The sequence below is a fragment of the Salvelinus namaycush genome, unplaced genomic scaffold, assembly GCF_016432855.1.
Source record: "Salvelinus namaycush isolate Seneca unplaced genomic scaffold, SaNama_1.0 Scaffold1053, whole genome shotgun sequence".
Taxonomy (NCBI): Eukaryota; Metazoa; Chordata; class Actinopteri; order Salmoniformes; family Salmonidae; genus Salvelinus; species Salvelinus namaycush.
This window is the reverse complement of record NW_024057735.1, coordinates 28,145-52,019: the sequence shown is the minus strand read 5'-3', so window position 1 is coordinate 52,019 and position 23,875 is coordinate 28,145. Positions and strand designations below refer to the sequence as shown.

General features: G+C 42.4%; 1 protein-coding gene across 1 annotated transcript in view; it reads right to left on the bottom strand.

The window, feature by feature from the left end:
- LOC120035426 (serine palmitoyltransferase 2-like) overlaps positions 1-22,790 on the bottom strand; it is a gene marked incomplete at both ends in the record, with an annotated part of 46,201 nt that extends 23,411 nt beyond the window's left edge. The window contains one exon of the mRNA XM_038982170.1: positions 22,590-22,790. Within this exon, the coding sequence (XP_038838098.1) occupies positions 22,590-22,790 (201 nt within the window). The remainder of the gene's footprint in view (positions 1-22,589) is intronic.
- Positions 22,791-23,875: the final 1,085 nt, after the last annotated feature.

The window sequence follows — 23,875 nt, the reverse complement described above, 5'->3', positions numbered from 1 at the left end:
AGCAACAACAAAACATCTACATGTCACAATGAGACCATAACCCCTAGCAACAACAAAACATCAACATGTCACAATGAGACCATAACTCCACCTAGCAACAACAACACATCTACATGTCATAATGAGACCATAACTCCTAGCAACAACAAAACATCAACATGTCACAATGAGACCATAACTCCACCTAGCAACAACAACACATCTACATGTCATAATGAGACCATAACTCCTAGCAACAACAACACATCTACATGTCACAATGAGACCATAACTCCTAGCAACAACAACACATCTACATGTCACAATGAGACCATAACTCCTAGCAACAACAACACATCAACATGTCACAATGAGACCATAACCCCTAGCAACAACAACACATCTACATGTCACAATGAGACCATAACTCCTAGCAACAACAACACATCTACATGTCACAATGAGACCATAACTCCACCTAGCAACAACAACACATCTACATGTCACACTGAGACCATAACTCCTAGCAACAACAACACATCTACATGTCACAATGAGACCATAAATCCACCTAGCAACAACAACACATCTACATGTCACAATGAGACCATAACTCCACCTAGCAACAACAACACATCTACATGTCACAATGAGACCATAACTCCTAGCAACAACAACACATCTACATGTCACAATGAGACCATAACCCCTAGCAACAACAACACATCTACATGTCACAATGAGACCATAACCCCTAGCAACAACAAAACATCTACATGTCACAATGAGACCATAACCCCTAGCAACAACAAAACATCTACATGTCACAATGTGATCATAACTCCTAGCAACAATAAAACATCCACATGTCACACTGAGACCATAACTTCTAGCAACAACAACACATCTACATGTCACAATGAGACCATAACTCCTTGCAACAACAAAACATCTACATGTCAAAATGAGACCATAACTCCTAGCAACAACAACACATCTACATGTCATAATGAGACCATAACTCCACCTAGCAACAACAAAACATCTAACATCTACATGTCACAATGAGACCATAACTCCACCTAGCAACAACAACACATCAACATGTCACAATGAGACCATAACTCCACCTAGCAAGAACAAAACATCTACATGTCACACTGAGACCATAACTCCACCTAGCAACAACAAAACATCTACATGTCACAATGAGACCATAACTCCACCTAGCAACAACAACACATATACATGTCACAATGAGACCATAACCCCTAGCAACAACAACACATCTACATGTCACAATGAGACCATAACCCCTAGCAACAACAAAACATCTACATGTCACAATGAGACCATAACCCCTAGCAACAACAAAACATCTACATGTCACAATGAGACCATAACTCCTAGCAACAACAAAACATCTACATGTCACAATGTGATCATAACTCCTAGCAACAATAAAACATCCACATGTCACACTGAGACCATAACTCCTAGCAACAACAACACATCTACATGTCACAATGAGACCATAACCCCTAGCAACAACAAAACATCTACATGTCACAATGAGACCATAACTCCTAGCAACAACAACACATCTACATGTCACAATGAGACCATAACTCCACCTAGCAACAACAAAACATCTAACATCTACATGTCACAATGTGATCATAACTCCTAGCAACAATAAAACATCCACATGTCACACTGAGACCATAACTCCTAGCAACAACAACACATCAACATGTCACAATGAGACCAAAACCCCTAGCAACAACAACACATCTACATGTCACAATGAGACCATAACTCCTAGCAACAACAACAACACATCTACATGTCACAATGAGACCATAACCCCTAGCAACAACAACACATCAACATGTCACAATGAGACCATAACTCCACCTAGCAACAACAACACATCAACATGTCACAATGAGACCATAACCCCTAGCAACAACAAAACATCTACATGTCACAATGAGACCATAACTCCTAGCAACAACAAAACATCTACATGTCACAATGTGATCATAACTCCTAGCAACAATAAAACATCCACATGTCACACTGAGACCATAACTCCTAGCAACAACAACACATCTACATGTCACAATGAGACCATAAATCCACCTAGCAACAACAACACATCTACATGTCACAATGAGACCATAACTCCACCTAGCAACAACAACACATCTACATGTCACAATGAGACCATAACTCCTAGCAACAACAACACATCTACATGTCACAATGAGACCATAACTCCACCTAGCAACAACAACACATCTACATGTCATAATGAGACCATAACTCCTAGCAACAACAAAACATCAACATGTCACAATGAGACCATAACTCCACCTAGCAACAACAACACATCTACATGTCATAATGAGACCATAACTCCTAGCAACAACAACACATCTACATGTCACAATGAGACCATAACTCCTAGCAACAATAAAACATCTACATGTCACACTGAGACCATAACTCCTAGCAACAACAACACATCAACATGTCACAATGAGACCAAAGCCCCTAGCAACAACAACACATCTACATGTCACAATGAGACCATAACTCCTAGCAACAACAACACATCTACATGTCACAATGAGACCATAACTCCACCTAGCAACAACAACACATCTACATGTCACACTGAGACCATAACTCCTAGCAACAACAAAACATCTACATGTCACAATGTGATCATAACTCCTAGCAACAATAAAACATCCACATGTCACACTGAGACCATAACTCCTAGCAACAACAACACATATACATGTCACAATGAGACCATAACTCCTTGCAACAACAAAACATCTACATGTCAAAATGAGACCATAACTCCTAGCAACAACAACACATCTACATGTCATAATGAGACCATAACTACACCTAGCAACAACAAAACATCTAACATCTACATGTCACAATGAGACCATAACTCCACCTAGCAACAACAACACATCTACATGTCACAATGAGACCATAACCCCTAGCAACAACAACACATCAACATGTCACAATGAGACCATAACTCCACCTAGCAAGAACAAAACATCTACATGTCACACTGAGACCATAACTCCACATAGCAACAACAAAACATCTACATGTCACAATGAGACCATAACTCCACCTAGCAACAACAACACATCTACATGTCACAATGAGACCATAACCCCTAGCAACAACAACACATCAACATGTCACAATGAGACCATAACTCCACCTAGCAACAACAACACATCTACATGTCACAATGAGACCATAACTCCACCTAGCAACAACAACACATCAACATGTCACAATGAGACCATAACCCCTAGCAACAACAACAACACATCTACATGTCACAATGAGACCATAACCCCTAGCAACAACAACACATCAACATGTCACAATGAGACCATAACTCCACCTAGCAACAACAACACATCAACATGTCACAATGAGACCATAACCCCTAGCAACAACAAAACATCTACATGTCACAATGAGACCATAACTCCTAGCAACAACAAAACATCTACATGTCACAATGTGATCATAACTCCTAGCAACAATAAAACATCCACATGTCACACTGAGACCATAACTCCTAGCAACAACAACACATCTACATGTCACAATGAGACCATAACTCCTAGCAACAACAAAACATCTACATGTCACAATGAGACCATAACTCCACCTAGCAACAACAACACATCTACATGTCATAATGAGACCATAACTCCTAGCAACAACAAAACATCAACATGTCACAATGAGACCATAACTCCACCTAGCAACAACACCACATCAACATGTCATAATGAGACCATAACTCCTAGCAACAACAAAACATCAACATGTCACAATGAGACCATAACTCCACCTAGCAACAACAACACATCTACATGTCATAATGAGACCATAACTCCTAGCAACAACAACACATCTACATGTCACAATGAGACCATAACTCCACCTAGCAACAACAACACATCTACATGTCATAATGAGACCATAACTCCTAGCAACAACAACACATCTACATGTCACAATGAGACCATAACTCCTAGCAACAACAACACATCTACATGTCACAATGAGACCATAACTCCTAGCAACAACAACACATCAACATGTCACAATGAGACCATAACTCCACCTAGCAACAACAACACATCTACATGTCACAATGAGACCATAACTCCACCTAGCAACAACAACACATCTACATGTCACAATGAGACCATAACCCCTAGCAACAACAACACATCAACATGTCACAATGAGACCATAACTCCACCTAGCAAGAACAAAACATCTACATGTCACACTGAGACCATAACTCCACATAGCAACAACAAAACATCTACATGTCACAATGAGACCATAACTCCACCTAGCAACAACAACACATCTACATGTCACAATGAGACCATAACCCCTAGCAACAACAACACATCAACATGTCACAATGAGACCATAACTCCACCTAGCAACAACAACACATCTACATGTCACAATGAGACCATAACTCCACCTAGCAACAACAACACATCAACATGTCACAATGAGACCATAACCCCTAGCAACAACAACAACACATCTACATGTCACAATGAGACCATAACCCCTAGCAACAACAACACATCAACATGTCACAATGAGACCATAACTCCACCTAGCAACAACAACACATCAACATGTCACAATGAGACCATAACCCCTAGCAACAACAAAACATCTACATGTCACAATGAGACCATAACTCCTAGCAACAACAAAACATCTACATGTCACAATGTGATCATAACTCCTAGCAACAATAAAACATCCACATGTCACACTGAGACCATAACTCCTAGCAACAACAACACATCTACATGTCACAATGAGACCATAACTCCTAGCAACAACAAAACATCTACATGTCACAATGAGACCATAACTCCACCTAGCAACAACAACACATCTACATGTCATAATGAGACCATAACTCCTAGCAACAACAAAACATCAACATGTCACAATGAGACCATAACTCCACCTAGCAACAACACCACATCAACATGTCATAATGAGACCATAACTCCTAGCAACAACAAAACATCAACATGTCACAATGAGACCATAACTCCACCTAGCAACAACAACACATCTACATGTCATAATGAGACCATAACTCCTAGCAACAACAACACATCTACATGTCACAATGAGACCATAACTCCACCTAGCAACAACAACACATCTACATGTCATAATGAGACCATAACTCCTAGCAACAACAACACATCTACATGTCACAATGAGACCATAACTCCTAGCAACAACAACACATCTACATGTCACAATGAGACCATAACTCCTAGCAACAACAACACATCAACATGTCACAATGAGACCATAACTCCACCTAGCAACAACAACACATCAACATGTCACAATGATACCATAACTCCTAGCAACAACAAAACATCTACATGTCACAATGAGACCATAACTCCACCTAGCAACAACAACACATCTACATGTCACAATGAGACCATAACTCCACATAGCAACAACAAAACATCTACATGTCACAATGAGACCATAACCCCTAGCAACAACAACACATCTACATGTCACAATGAGACCATAACCCCTAGCAACAACAACACATCTACATGTCACACTGAGACCATAACCCCTAGCAACAACAAAACATCTACATGTCAAAATGAGACCATAACTCCACCTAGCAACAAAAACACATCTACATGTCACAATGAGACCATAACTCCTAGCAACAACAAAACATCTACATGTCACAATGAGACCATAACTCCACCTAGCAACAACAACACATCTACATGTCACAATGAGACCATAACTCCACCTAGCAACAACAACACATCAACATGTCACAATGAGACCATAACTCCACCTAGCAACAACAACACATCTACATGTCACAATGAGACCATAACCCCTAGCAACAACAACACATCAACATGTCACAATGAGACCATAACTCCACCTAGCAACAACAACACATATACATGTCACAATGAGACCATAACTCCTAGCAACAACAAAACATCTACATGTCACAATGAGACCATAACTCCACCTAGCAACAACAACACATCTACATGTCACAATGAGACCATAACTCCACCTAGCAACAACAACACATCAACATGTCACAATGAGACCATAACCCCTAGCAACAACAACAACACATCTACATGTCACAATGAGACCATAACCCCTAGCAACAACAACACATCAACATGTCACAATGAGACCATAACTCCACCTAGCAACAACAACACATCAACATGTCACAATGAGACCATAACTCCACCTAGCAACAACAACACATCAACATGTCACAATGATACCATAACTCCTAGCAACAACAAAACATATACATGTCACAATGAGACCATAACTCCACCTAGCAACAACAAAACATCTACATGTCACAATGAGACCATAACCCCTAGCAACAACAACACATCTACATGTCACAATGAGACCATAACTCTACCTAGCAACAACAAGACATCAACATGTCACAATGAGACCATAACTCCACCTAGCAACAACAACACATCTACATGTCACAATGAGACCATAACCCCTAGCAACAACAACACATCTACATGTCACAATGAGACCATAACTCCACCTAGCAACAACAACACATCAACATGTCACAATGAGACCATAACTCCACCTAGCAACAACAACACATCTACATGTCACAATGAGACCATAACTCCACCTAGCAACAACAACACATCTACATGTCACAATGAGACCATAACTCCACCTAGCAACAACAACACATCAACATGTCACAATGAGACCATAACTCCACCTAGCAAAAACAAAACATCAACATGTCACAATGAGACCATAACTCCACCTAGCAACAACAACACATCTACATGTCACAATGAGACCATAACTCCACCTAGCAACAACAACACATCAACATGTCACAATGAGACCATAACTCCACCTAGCAACAACAACACATCTACATGTCACAATGAGACCATAACCCCTAGCAACAACAACACATCAACATGTCACAATGAGACCATAACTCCACCTAGCAACAACAACACATATACATGTCACAATGAGACCATAACTCCTAGCAACAACAAAACATCTACATGTCACAATGAGACCATAACTCCACCTAGCAACAACAACACATCTACATGTCACAATGAGACCATAACTCCACCTAGCAACAACAACACATCAACATGTCACAATGAGACCATAACCCCTAGCAACAACAACAACACATCTACATGTCACAATGAGACCATAACCCCTAGCAACAACAACACATCAACATGTCACAATGAGACCATAACTCCACCTAGCAACAACAACACATCAACATGTCACAATGATACCATAACTCCTAGCAACAACAAAACATATACATGTCACAATGAGACCATAACTCCACCTAGCAACAACAAAACATCTACATGTCACAATGAGACCATAACCCCTAGCAACAACAACACATCTACATGTCACAATGAGACCATAACTCTACCTAGCAACAACAACACATCAACATGTCACAATGAGACCATAACTCCACCTAGCAACAACAACACATCTACATGTCACAATGAGACCATAACCCCTAGCAACAACAACACATCTACATGTCACAATGAGACCATAACTCCACCTAGCAACAACAACACATCAACATGTCACAATGAGACCATAACTCCACCTAGCAACAACAACACATCTACATGTCACAATGAGACCATAACTCCACCTAGCAACAACAACACATCTACATGTCACAATGAGACCATAACTCCACCTAGCAACAACAACACATCTACATGTCACAATGAGACCATAACTCCACCTAGCAACAACAACACATCTACATGTCACAATGAGACCATAACTCCCCCTAGCAACAACACATCATCTATATGTCACAATGGGACCATAACTCCCCCTAGCAACAACACATCATCTATATGTCACAATGAGACCACAACTCCCCCTAGCAACAACACATCATCTATATGTCACAATGAGACCATAACTCCACCTAGCAACAACAACACATCAACATGTCACAATGAGACCATAACTCCTAGCAACAACAACACATCTACATGTCACAATGAGACCATAACTCCTAGCAACAACAACACATCTACATGTCACAATGAGACCATAACTCCACCTAGCAACAATAACACATCTACATGTCACAATGAGACCATAACTCCACCTAGCAACAACAACACATCTACATGTCACAATGAGACCATAACTCCACCTAGCAACAACAACACATCTACATGTCACAATGAGACCATAACTCCACCTAGCAACAACAACACATCTACATGTCACAATGAGACCATAACTCCTAGCAACAACAAAACATCTACATGTCACAATGAGACCATAACTCCACCTAGCAACAACAACACATCAACATGTCACAATGAGACCATAACCCCTAGCAACAACAACAACACATCTACATGTCACAATGAGACCATAACTCCACCTAGCAACAACAACACATCAACATGTCACAATGAGACCATAACTCCTAGCAACAACAACACATCTACATGTCACAATGAGACCATAACTCCACCTAGCAACAACAACACATCTACATGTCACAATGAGACCATAACTCCACCTAGCAACAACAACACATATACATGTCACAATGAGACCATAACTCCACCTAGCAAGAACAAAACATCTACATGTCACAATGAGACCATAACTCCACCTAGCAACAACAACACATCTACATGTCACAATGAGACCATAACTCCACCTAGCAACAACAACACATCTACATGTCACAATGAGACCATAACTCCACCTAGCAACAACAACACATCTACATGTCACAATGAGACCATAACTCCACCTAGCAACAACAACACATCTACATGTCACAATGAGACCATAACTCCACCTAGCAACAACAACACATCTACATGTCACAATGAGACCATAACCCCTAGCAACAACAACACATCTACATGTCACAATGAGACCATAACTCCACCTAGCAACAACAACACATCTACATGTCACAATGAGACCATAACTCCACCTTGCAACAACAACACATCAACATGTCACAATGAGACCATAACTCCACCTAGCAACAACAACACATCTACATGTCACAATGAGACCATAACTCCACCTAGCAACAACAACACATCTACATGTCACAATGAGACCATAACTCCACCTAGCAACAACAACACATCTACATGTCACAATGAGACCATAACCCCTAGCAACAACAACACATCAACATGTCACAATGAGACCATAACTCCTAGCAACAACAACACATCAACATGTCACAATGAGACCATAACTCCACCTAGCAACAACAACACATCAACATGTCACAATGAGACCATAACTCCACCTAGCAACAACAACACATCTACATGTCACAATGAGACCATAACTCCACCTAGCAACAACAACACATCTACATGTCACAATGAGACCATAACCCCTAGCAACAACAACACATCTACATGTCACAATGAGACCATAACTCCACCTAGCAACAACAACACATCTACATGTCACAATGAGACCATAACTCCACCTTGCAACAACAACACATCAACATGTCACAATGAGACCATAACTCCACCTAGCAACAACAACACATCTACATGTCACAATGAGACCATAACTCCACCTAGCAACAACAACACATCTACATGTCACAATGAGACCATAACCCCTAGCAACAACAACACATCAACATGTCACAATGAGACCATAACTCCTAGCAACAACAACACATCAACATGTCACAATGAGACCATAACTCCACCTAGCAACAACAACACATCAACATGTCACAATGAGACCATAACTCCACCTAGCAACAACAACACATCTACATGTCACAATGAGACCATAACTCCACCTAGCAACAACAACACATCTACATGTCACAATGAGACCATAACTCCACCTACCAACAACAACACATCTACATGTCACAATGAGACCATAACTCCACCTAGCAACAACAACACATCAACATGTCACAATGAGACCATAACTCCACCTAGCAACAACAAAACATCTACATGTCACAATGAGACCATAACCCCTAGCAACAACAACACATCTACATGTCACAATGAGACCATAACCCCTAGCAACAACAACACATCTACATGTCACAATGAGACCATAACTCCTAGCAACAACAACACATCTACATGTCACAATGAGACCATAACTCCTAGCAACAACAACACATCAACATGTCACAATGAGACCATAAATCCACCTAGCAACAACAAAACATCTACATGTCACAATGAGACCATAACTCCACCTAGCAACAACAAAACATCTACATGTCACAATGAGACCATAAATCCACCTAGCAACAACAACACATCAACATGTCACAATGAGACCATAACTCCACCTAGCAACAACAAAACATCTACATGTCACAATGAGACCATAAATCTACCTAGCAACAACAAAACATCTACATGTCACAATGAGACCATAAATCCACCTAGCAACAACAACACATTTTTATTTTATTTATTTCACCTTTATTTAACCAGGTAGGCCAGTTGAGAACACGTTCTCATTTACAATTGCGACCTGGCCAAGATAAAGCAAAGCAGTTCGACACATACAACAAGACATAGTTACACATGGAGTAAAACAAACATACAGTCAATAATACAGTGAAAAATAAGTCTATATACAATGTGAGCAAGTGAGGTGAGATAAGGGAGGTGAAGGCAAACAAAATATATATAAAAATAAATAAAAATATAAAAAGGCCATGGTGGCGAAGTAAATACAATATAGCAAGTAAAAAAAACACTGGAATGGTTGGTTTGCAGTGGAAGAAAGTGCAAAGTAGAGATAGAAATAATGGGGTGCAAAGGAGCAAAAATAAATAAATGATTACAGTAGGTAAAGAGGTAGTTGTTTGGGCTAAATTATAGATGGGCTATGTACAGGTGCAGTAATCTATGAGCTGCTCTGACAGCTGGTGCTTAAAGCTAGTGAGGGAGATAAGCGTTTCCAGTTTCAGAGATTTTTGTAGTTCGTTCCAGTCATTGGCAGCAGAGAACTTGAAGGAGAGGCGTCCAAAGGAAGAATTGGCTTTGGGGGTGACCAGAGAGATATACCTGCTGGAGCGCGTGCTACAGGTAGGTGCTGCTATGGTGACCAGCGAGCTGAGATAAGGGGGGACTTTACCTAGCAGGGTCTTGTAGATGACCTGGAGCCAGTGGGTTTGGCGACGAGTATGAAGCGAGGGCCAGCCAACGAGAGTGTACAGGTCGCAGTGGTGGGTAGTGTAAGGGGCTTTGGTGACAAAACGGATGGCACTGTGATAGACTGCATCCAATTTATTGAGTAGGGTATTGGAGGCTATTTTGTAAATGACATCACCGAAGTCGAGGATTGGTAGGATGGTCAGTTTTACAAGGGTATGTTTGGCAGCATGAGTGAAGGATGCTTTGTTGCGGAATAGGAAGCCAATTCTAGATTTAACTTTGGATTGGAGATGTTTGATGTGAGTCTGGAAGGAGAGTTTACAGTCTAACCAGACACCTAGGTATTTGTAGTTGTCCACATATTCTAAGTCAAAGCCGTCTAGAGTAGTGATGTTGGACAGGCGGGCAGGTGCAGGCAGCGATCGGTTGAAGAGCATGCATTTAGTTTTACTTGTATTTAAGAGCAATTGGAGGCCACGGAAGGAGAGTTGTATGGCATTGAAGCTCGCCTGGAGGGTTGTTAACACAGTGTCAAAAGAAGGGCCAGAAGTATACAGAATAGTGTCGTCTGCGTAGAGGTGGATCAGAGACTCACCAGCAGCAAGAGCGACATCATTGATGTATACAGAGAAGAGAGTCGGTCCAAGAATTGAACCCTGTGGCACCCCCATAGAGACTGCCAGAGGCCCGGACAACAGACCCTCCGATTTGACACACTGAACTCGATCAGAGAAGTAGTTGGTGAACCAGGCGAGGCAATCATTAGAGAAACCAAGGCTGTCGAGTCTGCCGATGAGGATGTGGTGATTGACAGAGTCAAAAGCCTTGGCCAGGTCAATGAATACGGCTGCACAGTACTGTTTCCTATCGATGGCGGTTAAGATATCGTTTATGACCTTGAGCGTGGCTGAGGTGCACCCATGACCAGCTCTGAAACCAGATTGCATAGCGGAGAAGGTATGGTGGGATTCGAAATGGTCGGTAATCTGTTTGTTAACTTGGCTTTCGAAGACCTTAGAAAGGCAGGGTAGGATAGATATGGGTCTGTAGCTGTTTGGGTTAAGAGTGTCCCCCCCTTTGAAGAGGGGGATAACCGCAGCTGCTTTCCAATCTTTGGGAATCTCAGACGACACGAAAGAGAGGTTGAAAAGGCTAGTAATAGGGGTGGCAACAATTTCAGCAGATAGTTTTAGAAAGAAAGGGTCCAGATTATCTAGCCCGGCTGATTTGTAAGGGTCCAGATTTTGCAGCTCTTTCAGAACATCAGCTGACTGTATTTGGGAGAAAGAGAAATGGGGAAGGCTTGGGCGAGTTGCTGTGGGGGGTGCAGTGCTGTTGACCGGGGTAGGGGTAGCCAGGTGGAAAGCATGACCAGCCGTAGAAAAATGCTTATTGAAATTCTCAATTATAGTGGATTTGTCGGTGGTGACAGTGTTTCCTATCTTCAGTGCAGTTGGAAGCTGGGAGGAGGTGTTCTTATTCTCCATGGACTTTACAGTGTCCCAGAACTTTTTTGAGTTTGTGTTGCAGGAAGCAAATTTCTGCTTGAAAAAGCTAGCCTTGGCTTTTCTAACTGCCTGTGTATATTGGTTCCTAGCTTCCCTGAAAAGTTGCATATCACGGGGGCTGTTCGATGCTAATGCAGAACGCCATAGGATGTTTTTCTGTTGGTTAAGGGCAGTCAGGTCAGGAGAGAACCAAGGGCTATATCTGTTCCTGGTTCTAAATTTCTTGAATGGGGCATGCTTATTCAAGATGGTGAGGAAGGCATTTAAAAAAATATCCAGGCATCCTCTACTGACGGGATGAGATCAATATCCTTCCAGGATACCTCGGCCAGGTCGATTAGAAAGGCCTGCTCGCTGAAGTGTTTCAGGGAGCGTTTGACAGTGATGAGTGGAGGTCGTTTGACCGCTGACCCATTACGGATGCAGGCAATGAGGCAGTGATCGCTGAGATCTTGGTTGAAAACAGCAGAGGTGTATTTGGAGGGCAAGTTGGTTAGGATGATATCTATGAGGGTACCCGTGTTTACGGAATTGGGGTGGTACCTGGTAGGTTCATTGATAATTTGTGTGAGATTGAGGGCATCAAGCTTAGATTGTAGGATGGCTGGGGTGTTAAGCATGTTCCAATTTAGGTCGCCTAGCAGCACGAGCTCTGAAGATAGATGGGGGGCAATCAGTTCACATATGGTGTCCAGAGCACAGCTGGGGGCAGAGGGTGGTCTATAGCAGGCGGCAACGGTGAGAGACTTGTTTTTAGAGAGGTGGATTTTTAAAAGTAGAAGTTCAAATTGTTTGGGAACAGACCTGGATAGTAAAACAGAACTCTGCAGGCAATCTTTGCAGTAGATTGCAACACCGCCCCCTTTGGCCGTTCTATCTTGTCTGAAAATGTTGTAATTAGGGATGAAAATGTCAGAATTTTTGGTGGTCTTCCTAAGCCAGGATTCAGACACGGCTAAAACATCCGGGTTGGCAGAGTGTGCTAAAGCAGTGAACAAAACAAACTTAGGGAGGAGGCTTCTAATGTTAACATGCATGAAACCAAGGCTATTACGGTTACAGAAGTCATCAAAAGAGAGCGCCTGGGGAATAGGAGTGGAGCTAGGTACTGCAGGGCCTGGGTTCACCTCTACATCACCAGAGGAACAGAGGAGGAGTAGGATAAGGGTACGGCTAAAAGCTATGAGAATTGGTCGTCTAGAACGTCTAGAACAGAGAGTAAAAGGAAGTTTCTGGGGGCGATAAAATAGCTTCAAGGAATAATGTACAGACAAAGGTATGGCAGGATGTGAATACAGTGGAGGTAAACCTAGGTATTGAGTGATGATGAGAGAGATATTGTCTCTAGAAACATTATTGAAACCAGGTGATGTCATCGCATATGTGGGTGGTGGAACTGAAAGGTTGGATATGGTATAATGAGCAGGGCTAGAGGCTCTACAGTGAAATAAGCCAATAAACACTAACCAGAACAGCAATGGACAAGGCATATTTACATTAAGGAGAGGCATGCTTAGTCGAGTGATCATAAGGGTCCAGTGAGTAGAGGTTGGTTGGGGTCACGGCGATCCAGACAGCTGGCCGGGTAGATGGCTATCGGTAGCAAGATAGCATAGGATGGAGGTCTATTTTTAGTCACCTCGTGCGTTTCCGTCGGTAGATTAGTGGGGTTCCGTGTGGTAGAGGGGATCAATCCAATTGGCAAAATAGATATAGTGACCCAAGAAAAATTGTCCGATATACTTATTCAGATAGCAGCCGATAAGACAGCTAACGATTAGCGGGCCCCAGATGAGCGTTCAGGTAACGTTGCGACGGAGGTGCCAGTTGGATAACTCCCTCGGGCAGATAATGTTGGCAGTCAGTCGTGAAGGCCCGATGGGGCTCCGCATCTGCAGCAACAACAAAAAACAACAACAAAAAAAAAACGGGTCCGGATAGGTGACTGTAGCCCAGGAATGGCTGATGGAACTCCTCAGCTGGCTAGCTCCGGAATAATTTAAGTTTGCTCCGGGATCGACGTAAGCCAATAGTCACACGGTTTGCAGCTAGCTAGCTGCGAAATCAAGGTGCAAACGTCCAGAGCCTGCGGCTGAAATCCGGGGACACTGAGAAAAATAGGCCCGGTATGCTCCGGTCCGAGTCGCGTTGCACAAAAGTGCCGATAGATTATCGAGCTAAAGGAATAGCTGAAGACCACAAAACGTGGGCAGCTGAAACACCAACGCTAGCCAGCAAACCGGCTAACTTCTGGGCAGCTTCAGATCAGCTACTGGCTAGCTTCTAGTTAGCTTCTGGCTAGTTTCGGCCGGCTTCTGGTTAGCCTCTGGGTAGCTTCCACTGTGGATTTTCAGATTTGAGGTAAATAATACTTTTTTTTGTAATTGGTGAGGCGGGTTGCAGGAAAGCTTTTGTAGTTGAGTTCTTGGATAATAAAATATATAAAGATATGCGAAGAAAGGTGTAAATATATATGTATACAGGACACGACAATACGAGGACAAAAAAGACGTCTGAACTGCTATGCCATCTTGGAATAGAGATCTACATGTCACAATGAGACCATAACTCCACCTAGCAACAACAAAACATCTACATGTCACAATGAGACCATAACTCCACCTAGCAACAACAAAACATCTACATGTCACACTTAGACAATAACTCCACCTAGCAACAACAACACATCTACATGTCACAATGAGACCATAACTCCACCTAGCAACAACAACACATCTACATGTCACAATGAGACCATAACTCCACCTAGCAACAACAACACATATACATGTCACAATGAGACCATAACTCCTAGCAACAACAAAACATCTACATGTCACAATGAGACCATAACTCCACCTAGCAACAACAAAACATCTACATGTCACACTTAGACCATAACTCCACCTAGCAACAACAACACATCTACATGTCACAATGAGACCATAACTCCACCTAGCAACAACAACACATCTACATGTCACAATGAGACCATAACCCCTAGCAACAACAACACATCTACATGTCACAATGAGACCATAACTCCACCTAGCAACAACAACACATCAACATGTCACAATGAGACCATAACTCCACCTAGCAACAACAAAACATCAACATGTCACAATGAGACCATAACCCCTAGCAACAACAACACATCTACATGTCACAATGAGACCATAACTCCACCTAGCAACAACAAAACATCTACATGTCACAATGAGACCATAACTACACCTAGCAACAACAACACATCAACATGTCACAATGAGACCATAACTCCACCTAGCAACAACAACACATCTACATGTCACAATGAGACCATAACCCCTAGCAACAACAACACATCTACATGTCACAATGAGACCATAACCCCTAGCAACAACAACACATCTACATGTCACAATGAGACCATAACTCCTAGCAACAACAACACATCTACATGTCACAATGAGACCATAACTCCACCTAGCAACAACAACACATCTACATGTCACAATGAGACCATAACTCCACCTAGCAACAACAACACATCTACATGTCACAATGAGACCATAACTCCTAGCAACAACAACACATCTACATGTCACAATGAGACCATAACTCCACCTAGCAACAACAAAACATCTACATGTCACAATGAGACCATAACCCCTAGCAACAACAACACATCTACATGTCACAATGAGACAACAACCCCTAGCAACAACAACACATCAACATGTCACAATGAGACCATAACTCCACCTAGCAACAACAACACATCAACATGTCACAATGAGACCATAACTCCTAGCAACAACAACACATCTACATGTCACAATGAGCCCATAACCCCTAGCAACAACAAAACATCTACATGTCATTCAAAATGTCACATGAAACATGGACACTGCATGTTTCTGTGTCCTGCCTAGTGGCCAGCTCAGTTTGGGCTCTAGTCAACTTCTCTATCACTTATAGCCATGCTAAATTATTCCAGAATAATTATTTAGATACAGTAATGCTGTTGTTATTTTTTTAAATGGTTGATATAATAATTTAATACAATAATATAATACAATGGGATCTGTCAACTAAATCATTGACAATAATAATAACATCATTAGTCACGAAACCTTTCAAGCAGTGTGTGTGTGTGTGTGTGTGTGTGTGTGTGAAAACTAGACATCTCATTCTGGCTTCCTCCACTCCTTCAATGTGCTTTGAGAGGGAGGTGAGGAATGGAGGAAACAAAAAGAACATCTCAAATTGTATTTCCTTCATTCCTCACGTCATCTCTCCTCGCCGCCTGTTCCTCAAAACCCATTGGACAAGAAGGTGAGAGGGGCGGGACCTCTGACCTTCTTCCTTCAATAGGATTTGAGAAGGAGGAGAGAGGATGCAACAAATCAAGGAAATGCAACTAGTCTAGACAAGTCTAGACACTGAGAGGGACTGATGACAGCCCCTACTGCCCAGAGTCTAGACACTGAGAGGGACTGATGACAGCCCCTACCGCCCAGAGTCTAGACACTGAGAGGGACTGATGACAGCCCCTACAGCCCAGAGTCTAGACACTGAGAGGGACTGATGCGTGATGACGTTGTGAGAGCTCCACCTCACTTTCTGATTGGCTTGATGGAATTTTGGCCGTATTGCTCACACCAGTCCAATCCTCTCAGATCGCCACACGTGTCTAGGAACAGGGGCTAGGAGTTGTTTCTGGACAGGACCCACAATCCTTTGGGTGTGTGGTGGACCTACTGCACTTGAGGCATTGGTTGGATGTTTAATTCCATTGCTATACACGCACAGACAGATTTCCACAGGTTTGTAAGCAAGACACACCTACTGCACCCTATCAGGCTGATCAGACAGGTCTGGTGTAGCTGGAGACACCTACTGCACCCTATCAGGCTGATCAGACAGGTTTGTAAGCAAGACACACCTACTGCACCCTATCAGGCTGATCAGACAGGTCTGGTGTAGCTGGAGACACCTACTGCACCCTATCAGGCTGATCAGACAGGTCTGGGTAGCAGAAGACACCTACTGCACCCTATCAGGCTGATCAGACAGGTCTGGTGTAGCTGGAGACACCTACTGCACCCTATCAGGCTGATCAGACAGGTCTGGTGTAGCTGGAGACCTGCTGGAAACAGTGGTATTTACATGTCTACTATTCTCATTCCAGCTGGTTAGATGTGCAACCACTGACGAACTATAGCTGGGCCATATCTCTAGTCCAGCAATAGATACTGTTGTTTTGGCTGTATAGCATCATTTAATAAAGATGACCAATGGTTAGCTAGGTAGCTAGGCTATATATCAGGCAGCTAACCATTTACAGCAGGGATCATCCACTAGATTCAGCCGTGGGACGGTTTTCTTCTGGAGCGGATGGTAGGGGGGCCGGAACATGAATTCACTCTGGCAATCTACTCAGATTTCAGAGCGCTCTCGTCTGAGTGAGCCAGACAGAGCAGAATAACTGATGAATATGACTGGTGTCAGTAAATGTAGGCAAATTTTGGATTACATTGTTGTCAGCAGCACTGTTAGTCACCAACGCTCTAGATAACATGAAAACAGCCTAACCAGCTCTGCTAGTTAAATGTTCAGAGTGAGGTGTTCTCTCATTTGTGTCTAGCAAGTAGCTAGCTAGCCAACTTTAGCCAGTTAGCTTGGGCACTTGACTGCCGGTTGTGAGGTCAGAACGCTCAGATAAATCCTACTCCTTGGCCAGAGCCTCCATTGTGAGGTCAGAACGTTCAGATAAATCCTACTCCTTGGCCAGAGCCTCCATTGTGAGGTCAGAACGTTCAGATAAATCCTACTCCTTGGCCAGAGCCCCCATTGTGAGGTCAGAACGCTCAGATAAATCCTACTCCTTGGCCAGAGCCTCCAGTGTGAGGTCAGAACGCTCAGATAAATCCTACTCCTTGGCCAGAGCCTCCATTGTGAGGTCAGAACGCTCAGATAAATCCTACTCCTTGGCCAGAGCCTCCATTGTGAGGTCAGAATGCTCAGATAAATCCTACTCCTTGGCCAGAGCCTCCATTGTGAGGTCAGAACGTTCAGATAAATCCTACTCCTTGGCCAGAGCCTCCATTGTGAGGTCAGAACGTTCAGATAAATCCTACTCCTTGGCCAGAGCCTCCATTGTGAGGTCAGAACGTTCAGATAAATCCTACTCCTTGGCCAGAGCCTCCATTGTGAGGTCAGAACGCTCAGATAAATCCTACTCCTTGGCCAGAGCCTCCATTGTGAGGTCAGAACGCTCAGATAAATCCTACTCCTTGGCCAGAGCCTCCATTGTGAGGTCAGAACGCTCAGATAAATCCTACTCCTTGGCCAGAGCCTCCATTGTGAGGTCAGAACGCTCAGATAAATCCTACTCCTTGGCCAGAGCCTCCATTGTGAGGTCAGAACGCTCAGATAAATCCTACTCCTTGGCCAGAGCCTCCATTGTGAGGTCAGAACGCTCAGATAAATCCTACTCCTTGGCCAGAGCCTCCATTGTGAGGTCAGAACGCTCAGATAAATCCTACTCCTTGGCCAGAGCCTCCATTGTGAGGTCAGAACGCTCAGATAAATCCTACTCCTTGGCCAGAGCCTCCATTGTGAGGTCAGAACGTTCAGATAAATCCTACTCCTTGGCCAGAGCCTCCATTGTGAGGTCAGAACGTTCAGATAAATCCTACTCCTTGGCCAGAGCCTCCATTGTGAGGTCAGAACGTTCAGATAAATCCTACTCCTTGGCCAGAGCCTCCATTGTGAGGTCAGAACGCTCAGATAAATCCTACTCCTTGGCCAGAGCCTCCAGTGTGAGGTCAGAACGCTCAGATAAATCCTACTCCTTGGCCAGAGCCTCCATTGTGAGGTCAGAACGCTCAGATAAATCCTACTCCTTGGCCAGAGCCTCCATTGTGAGGTCAGAACGCTCAGATAAATCCTACTCCTTGGCCAGAGCCTCCATTGTGAGGTCAGAACGCTCAGATAAATCCTACTCCTTGGCCAGAGCCTCCATTGTGAGGTCAGAACGCTCAGATAAATCCTACTCCTTGGCCAGAGCCTCCATTGTGAGGTCAGAACGCTCAGATAAATCCTACTCCTTGGCCAGAGCCTCCATTGTGAGGTCATAACGCTCAGATAAATCCTACTCCTTGGCCAGAGCCTCCATTGTGAGGTCAGAACGTTCAGATAAATCCTACTCCTTGGCCAGAGCCTCCATTGTGAGGTCAGAACGCTCAGATAAATCCTACTCCTTGGCCAGAGCCTCCATTGTGAGGTCAGAACGCTCAGATTGAAACGCTTTGAATTTACAACAACAATAACATTCTGACAGCTGCATTTACAAATACTCAGAGCGCACTCTGGCATTCCAGAGTCAATTTAAGAACCCATATCTACAAATCGTTTGTAGACTGCAAATTGACCAAAGATATAATATTTGACTAAAACATAATCATTTCAAACCTTGCTCACATTGGAATACGATCATATCCCTCTATTATGCGTGGGGATACTTGGGAACATATTTCTAAAATGAACATCAAATGGAGCTGATTTCCTGGTGTTTTTACACTCTTTTATGTCCAACAATGAACATTTACAGTTACAGCAGTTCACTAATAAGTCAATACACACTACATCTTGAGCAGAAAATGTGTACCTTATCTTGGCACGTATGGGCAGCTATTAATCAATTAATTCATAGACTTGAGTCAGAAGGGTGACCTCTTACTTTGAAAGGACAGGAAGTGTTGACTAGGCAGTCCACATTTAACCCCACCCACATTTGAACATCAAAATATCAAGTAGTTTTGGGGTTTATATGAAAAAAAAACATTTACATATTTTTACCCAAAAACGAATAAACAGACCGTTTTCACATTCCCAATCGCTCCGTTTTCTCTCGGAAAACAAACGATCAAAACGAACACGAACTGTAAGCGTACTTCAGAAATGTTGATTTAATGTTGATTTCATGTTGATTTAATGTTGTCCACAAAGTAGGTTAATTATCTTGACCACGCTAACAACATAGACACCCTTAATTTATATCTTAAATGTAATGACATGAAAACAAATGGCTAATTTTTATTAATTATTTTGCTCCATTACAAGAAATGTTAACTGGTACCCTGAAGACATATATCAGTTTATTCAGAAAGTATTCTTGACTTTTTCTACATTGTTACGTTAAAGCTATATTCTAAAATGTATTAAATTTACCCTCAATCTACACACAATACCCCCATTATGACAAAGCAAAAACAGGTTTTAGACATTTTTAACAAATGTATAAAAAAAAAAAATCTAAAACAGATATACCTTATTTACATAAGTATTCAGACCCTTTGCTATGGGATTCGAAATTGAGCTCAGGTGCATCCTGTTTCCATTGATCATCCTTGAGATGTTTCTACAACTTGATTGGAATCCACCTGCCGTAAACTAAATTGATTGGATAGTTGATTTGTAAAGGCACACACCTGTCTATATAATGTCCCACAGTTGACAGTGAATGTCAGAGCAAAAACCAAGCCATGAGGTCGAAGGAATTGAATGTACAGCTTCGAGACAGGATTGTGTCGAGGCACAGATTTGGGGAAGGTTACCAAAAAATGTCTGCATCATTCATGGTCCCCAAGAACAAAATGGCCTCCATAAATTCTTAAATCGGAGAAGTTCGGAACCGTCAAGGACTCTTCTAGAGCTTGCCTCTTAGCGAAACTGAGCTATCGGGGGAGAAGGGATTTGGTCAGGGAGGTTACCAAGAACCCGATGGTCACTCTGACAGAGCTCCAGAGTTCCTCTGTGGAGATGGGAGAACCTTCCAGAAGGACAACCATCTCTGCAGCACTCCACCAATCAGACCTTTATGGTAGAGTGGCCAGACGGAAGCCACTCCTCACTAAAAGGCACATGACAGCCCGCTTGGAGTTTGCCAAAAGGCAACCTAAAGACTCTCAGACCATGAATAACAATATTCTATGGTCTGATGAAAACAAGATTGAACCCATTGGCCTGAATGCCAAGTGTCACGTCTGGAGGAAACTTGGCACCATCCCCACGGTGAAGCACGGTGGTGGCAGCATCATTCTGTGGGGATGTTTTTAAGCGGCAGGGACTGGGAGACTAGTCAGGATCAAGGGAAAGATGAACTGAGCAAAGTACACAGAGATCCGTGATGAAAACCTGCTCCAGAGTGCACAGGACCTCAGACTGGGGTGAAGGTTCACCTTCCAACAGGACAACGACCCTAAAACCACAGCCAAGACAACGCAGGAGTGGCTCTGAATGTCCTTGAGTGGCCCAGCCAGAGCCCGAACTTGAACCCGATCTAACATCTCTGGAGAGACCTGAAAATAGCTGTGCAGCGACGCTCCCCATCCAACCTGACAGAGATTGAGAGGATCTGCAGAGAAGAATGGGACAAACTCCCCAAATACAGGTGTGCCAAGCTTGTAGCGTCATACCATAGAAGACTCTACGCTGTAATCGCTACCAAAGGTACTTCAACAAAGTACTGAGTTAAAGGGTCTGAATACATCCGAAAATGTGATATTTCCTTTTATTTATTTTTTATACATTTCCAAAGATAGAAACTATTTTTGCTTTGTTATTTTGGGGTATTGTGTGTAGATTGGATTGATGAGGGGGGAAAAAACTATTTAATCCATTTTAGAATAAGGCTGTAACGTAACAAAATGTGGAAAAGTCAAGGGGTCTGAATACTTTCCGAATGCACTGTACACACACTCACCTTCTGCTCCTCTCTCTCCTTGGCGATGTGGCATTTCTCCAGGCCCACTGCTCTGAGGAAGTCTCTGAAATACCCAAATAGTGTGACGATGCCGAACCCCAGGTATGTCATCACGGCTACGTACATGGGAGCCTGCTCAAAGGATTCTGGTCTCTGAAACCTCTGCCGACTGGAGCGGGGACCAGCGCCATTACTGCCGTTCTAGAGGAAGAAGAGCAACAACAGTTGAAAAATAGATGGTAAAAATGAATCCAAAATGGATGGTGTTAAGAGATAGATGGGAGGAGTTGAATGGAGCAGAAGGTATGAATCCAAAATGGATGGTGTTAAGAGATAGATGGGAGGAGTTGAATGGAGCAGAAGGTATGAATCCAAAATGGATGGTGTTAAGAGATAGATGGGAGGAGTTGAATGGAGCAGAAGGTATGAATCCAAAATGGATGGTGTTAAGAGATAGATGGGAGGAGTTGAATGGAGCAGAAGGTTGGGACTTGAATAATAACAAGACAACTAATGTCCGTTAAACGTATATAGATTAACAATTTGTGTGAAAGAGTTTGAAAGATATGGCAAAGAGAAATCAAACCAGATGGACATCAGAAATAGATGGGAGGAAGGACAGGAGTAAAAACAAAATATAACTATTGTAAAATAGACTGTGTCCATAAAATGTATATAGTATGTATGTATAAGCTGGAAATACAGGCCTGTTGTTCACTAGTTAGGGTTATAAAGGAAAATATTTTTTTAAAGATGATAAATGACTTGTGACATACATAATCATTCAAAAGTTTGGGTTCACTTAGAAATGTCCTTGTTTTTTAAAGAAAAGCAACTTTTTTGTACATTTAAAATAACATCAAATTGATCCGAAATACAGTGTAGACATTTTTAAATGTAAATGACTATTGTAGCTGTAAACGGCCAATTATATATGGAATATCTACAGTTGAAGTCGGAAGTGTACATACACCTTAGCCAAATACATTTAAACTCATTTAATCCTAGTAAAAATTCCCTGTCTTATGTCAGTTAGGATCACCACTTTATTTTAAGAATGTGAAATGTCAGAATAATAGTAGAGAGAATGATTTATTTCAGCTTTTATTTATTTCATTACATTCCCAGTGGGTCGGAAGTTTACATACACTCAATTAGTATTTGGTAGCATTGCCTTTACATTGTTTAACTTGGGTCAAACGTTTTGGGTAGCCTTCCACAAGCTTCCCACAATAAGTTGGGTGAATTTTGGCCCATTCCTCCTGACAGAGCTGGTGTATCTGAGT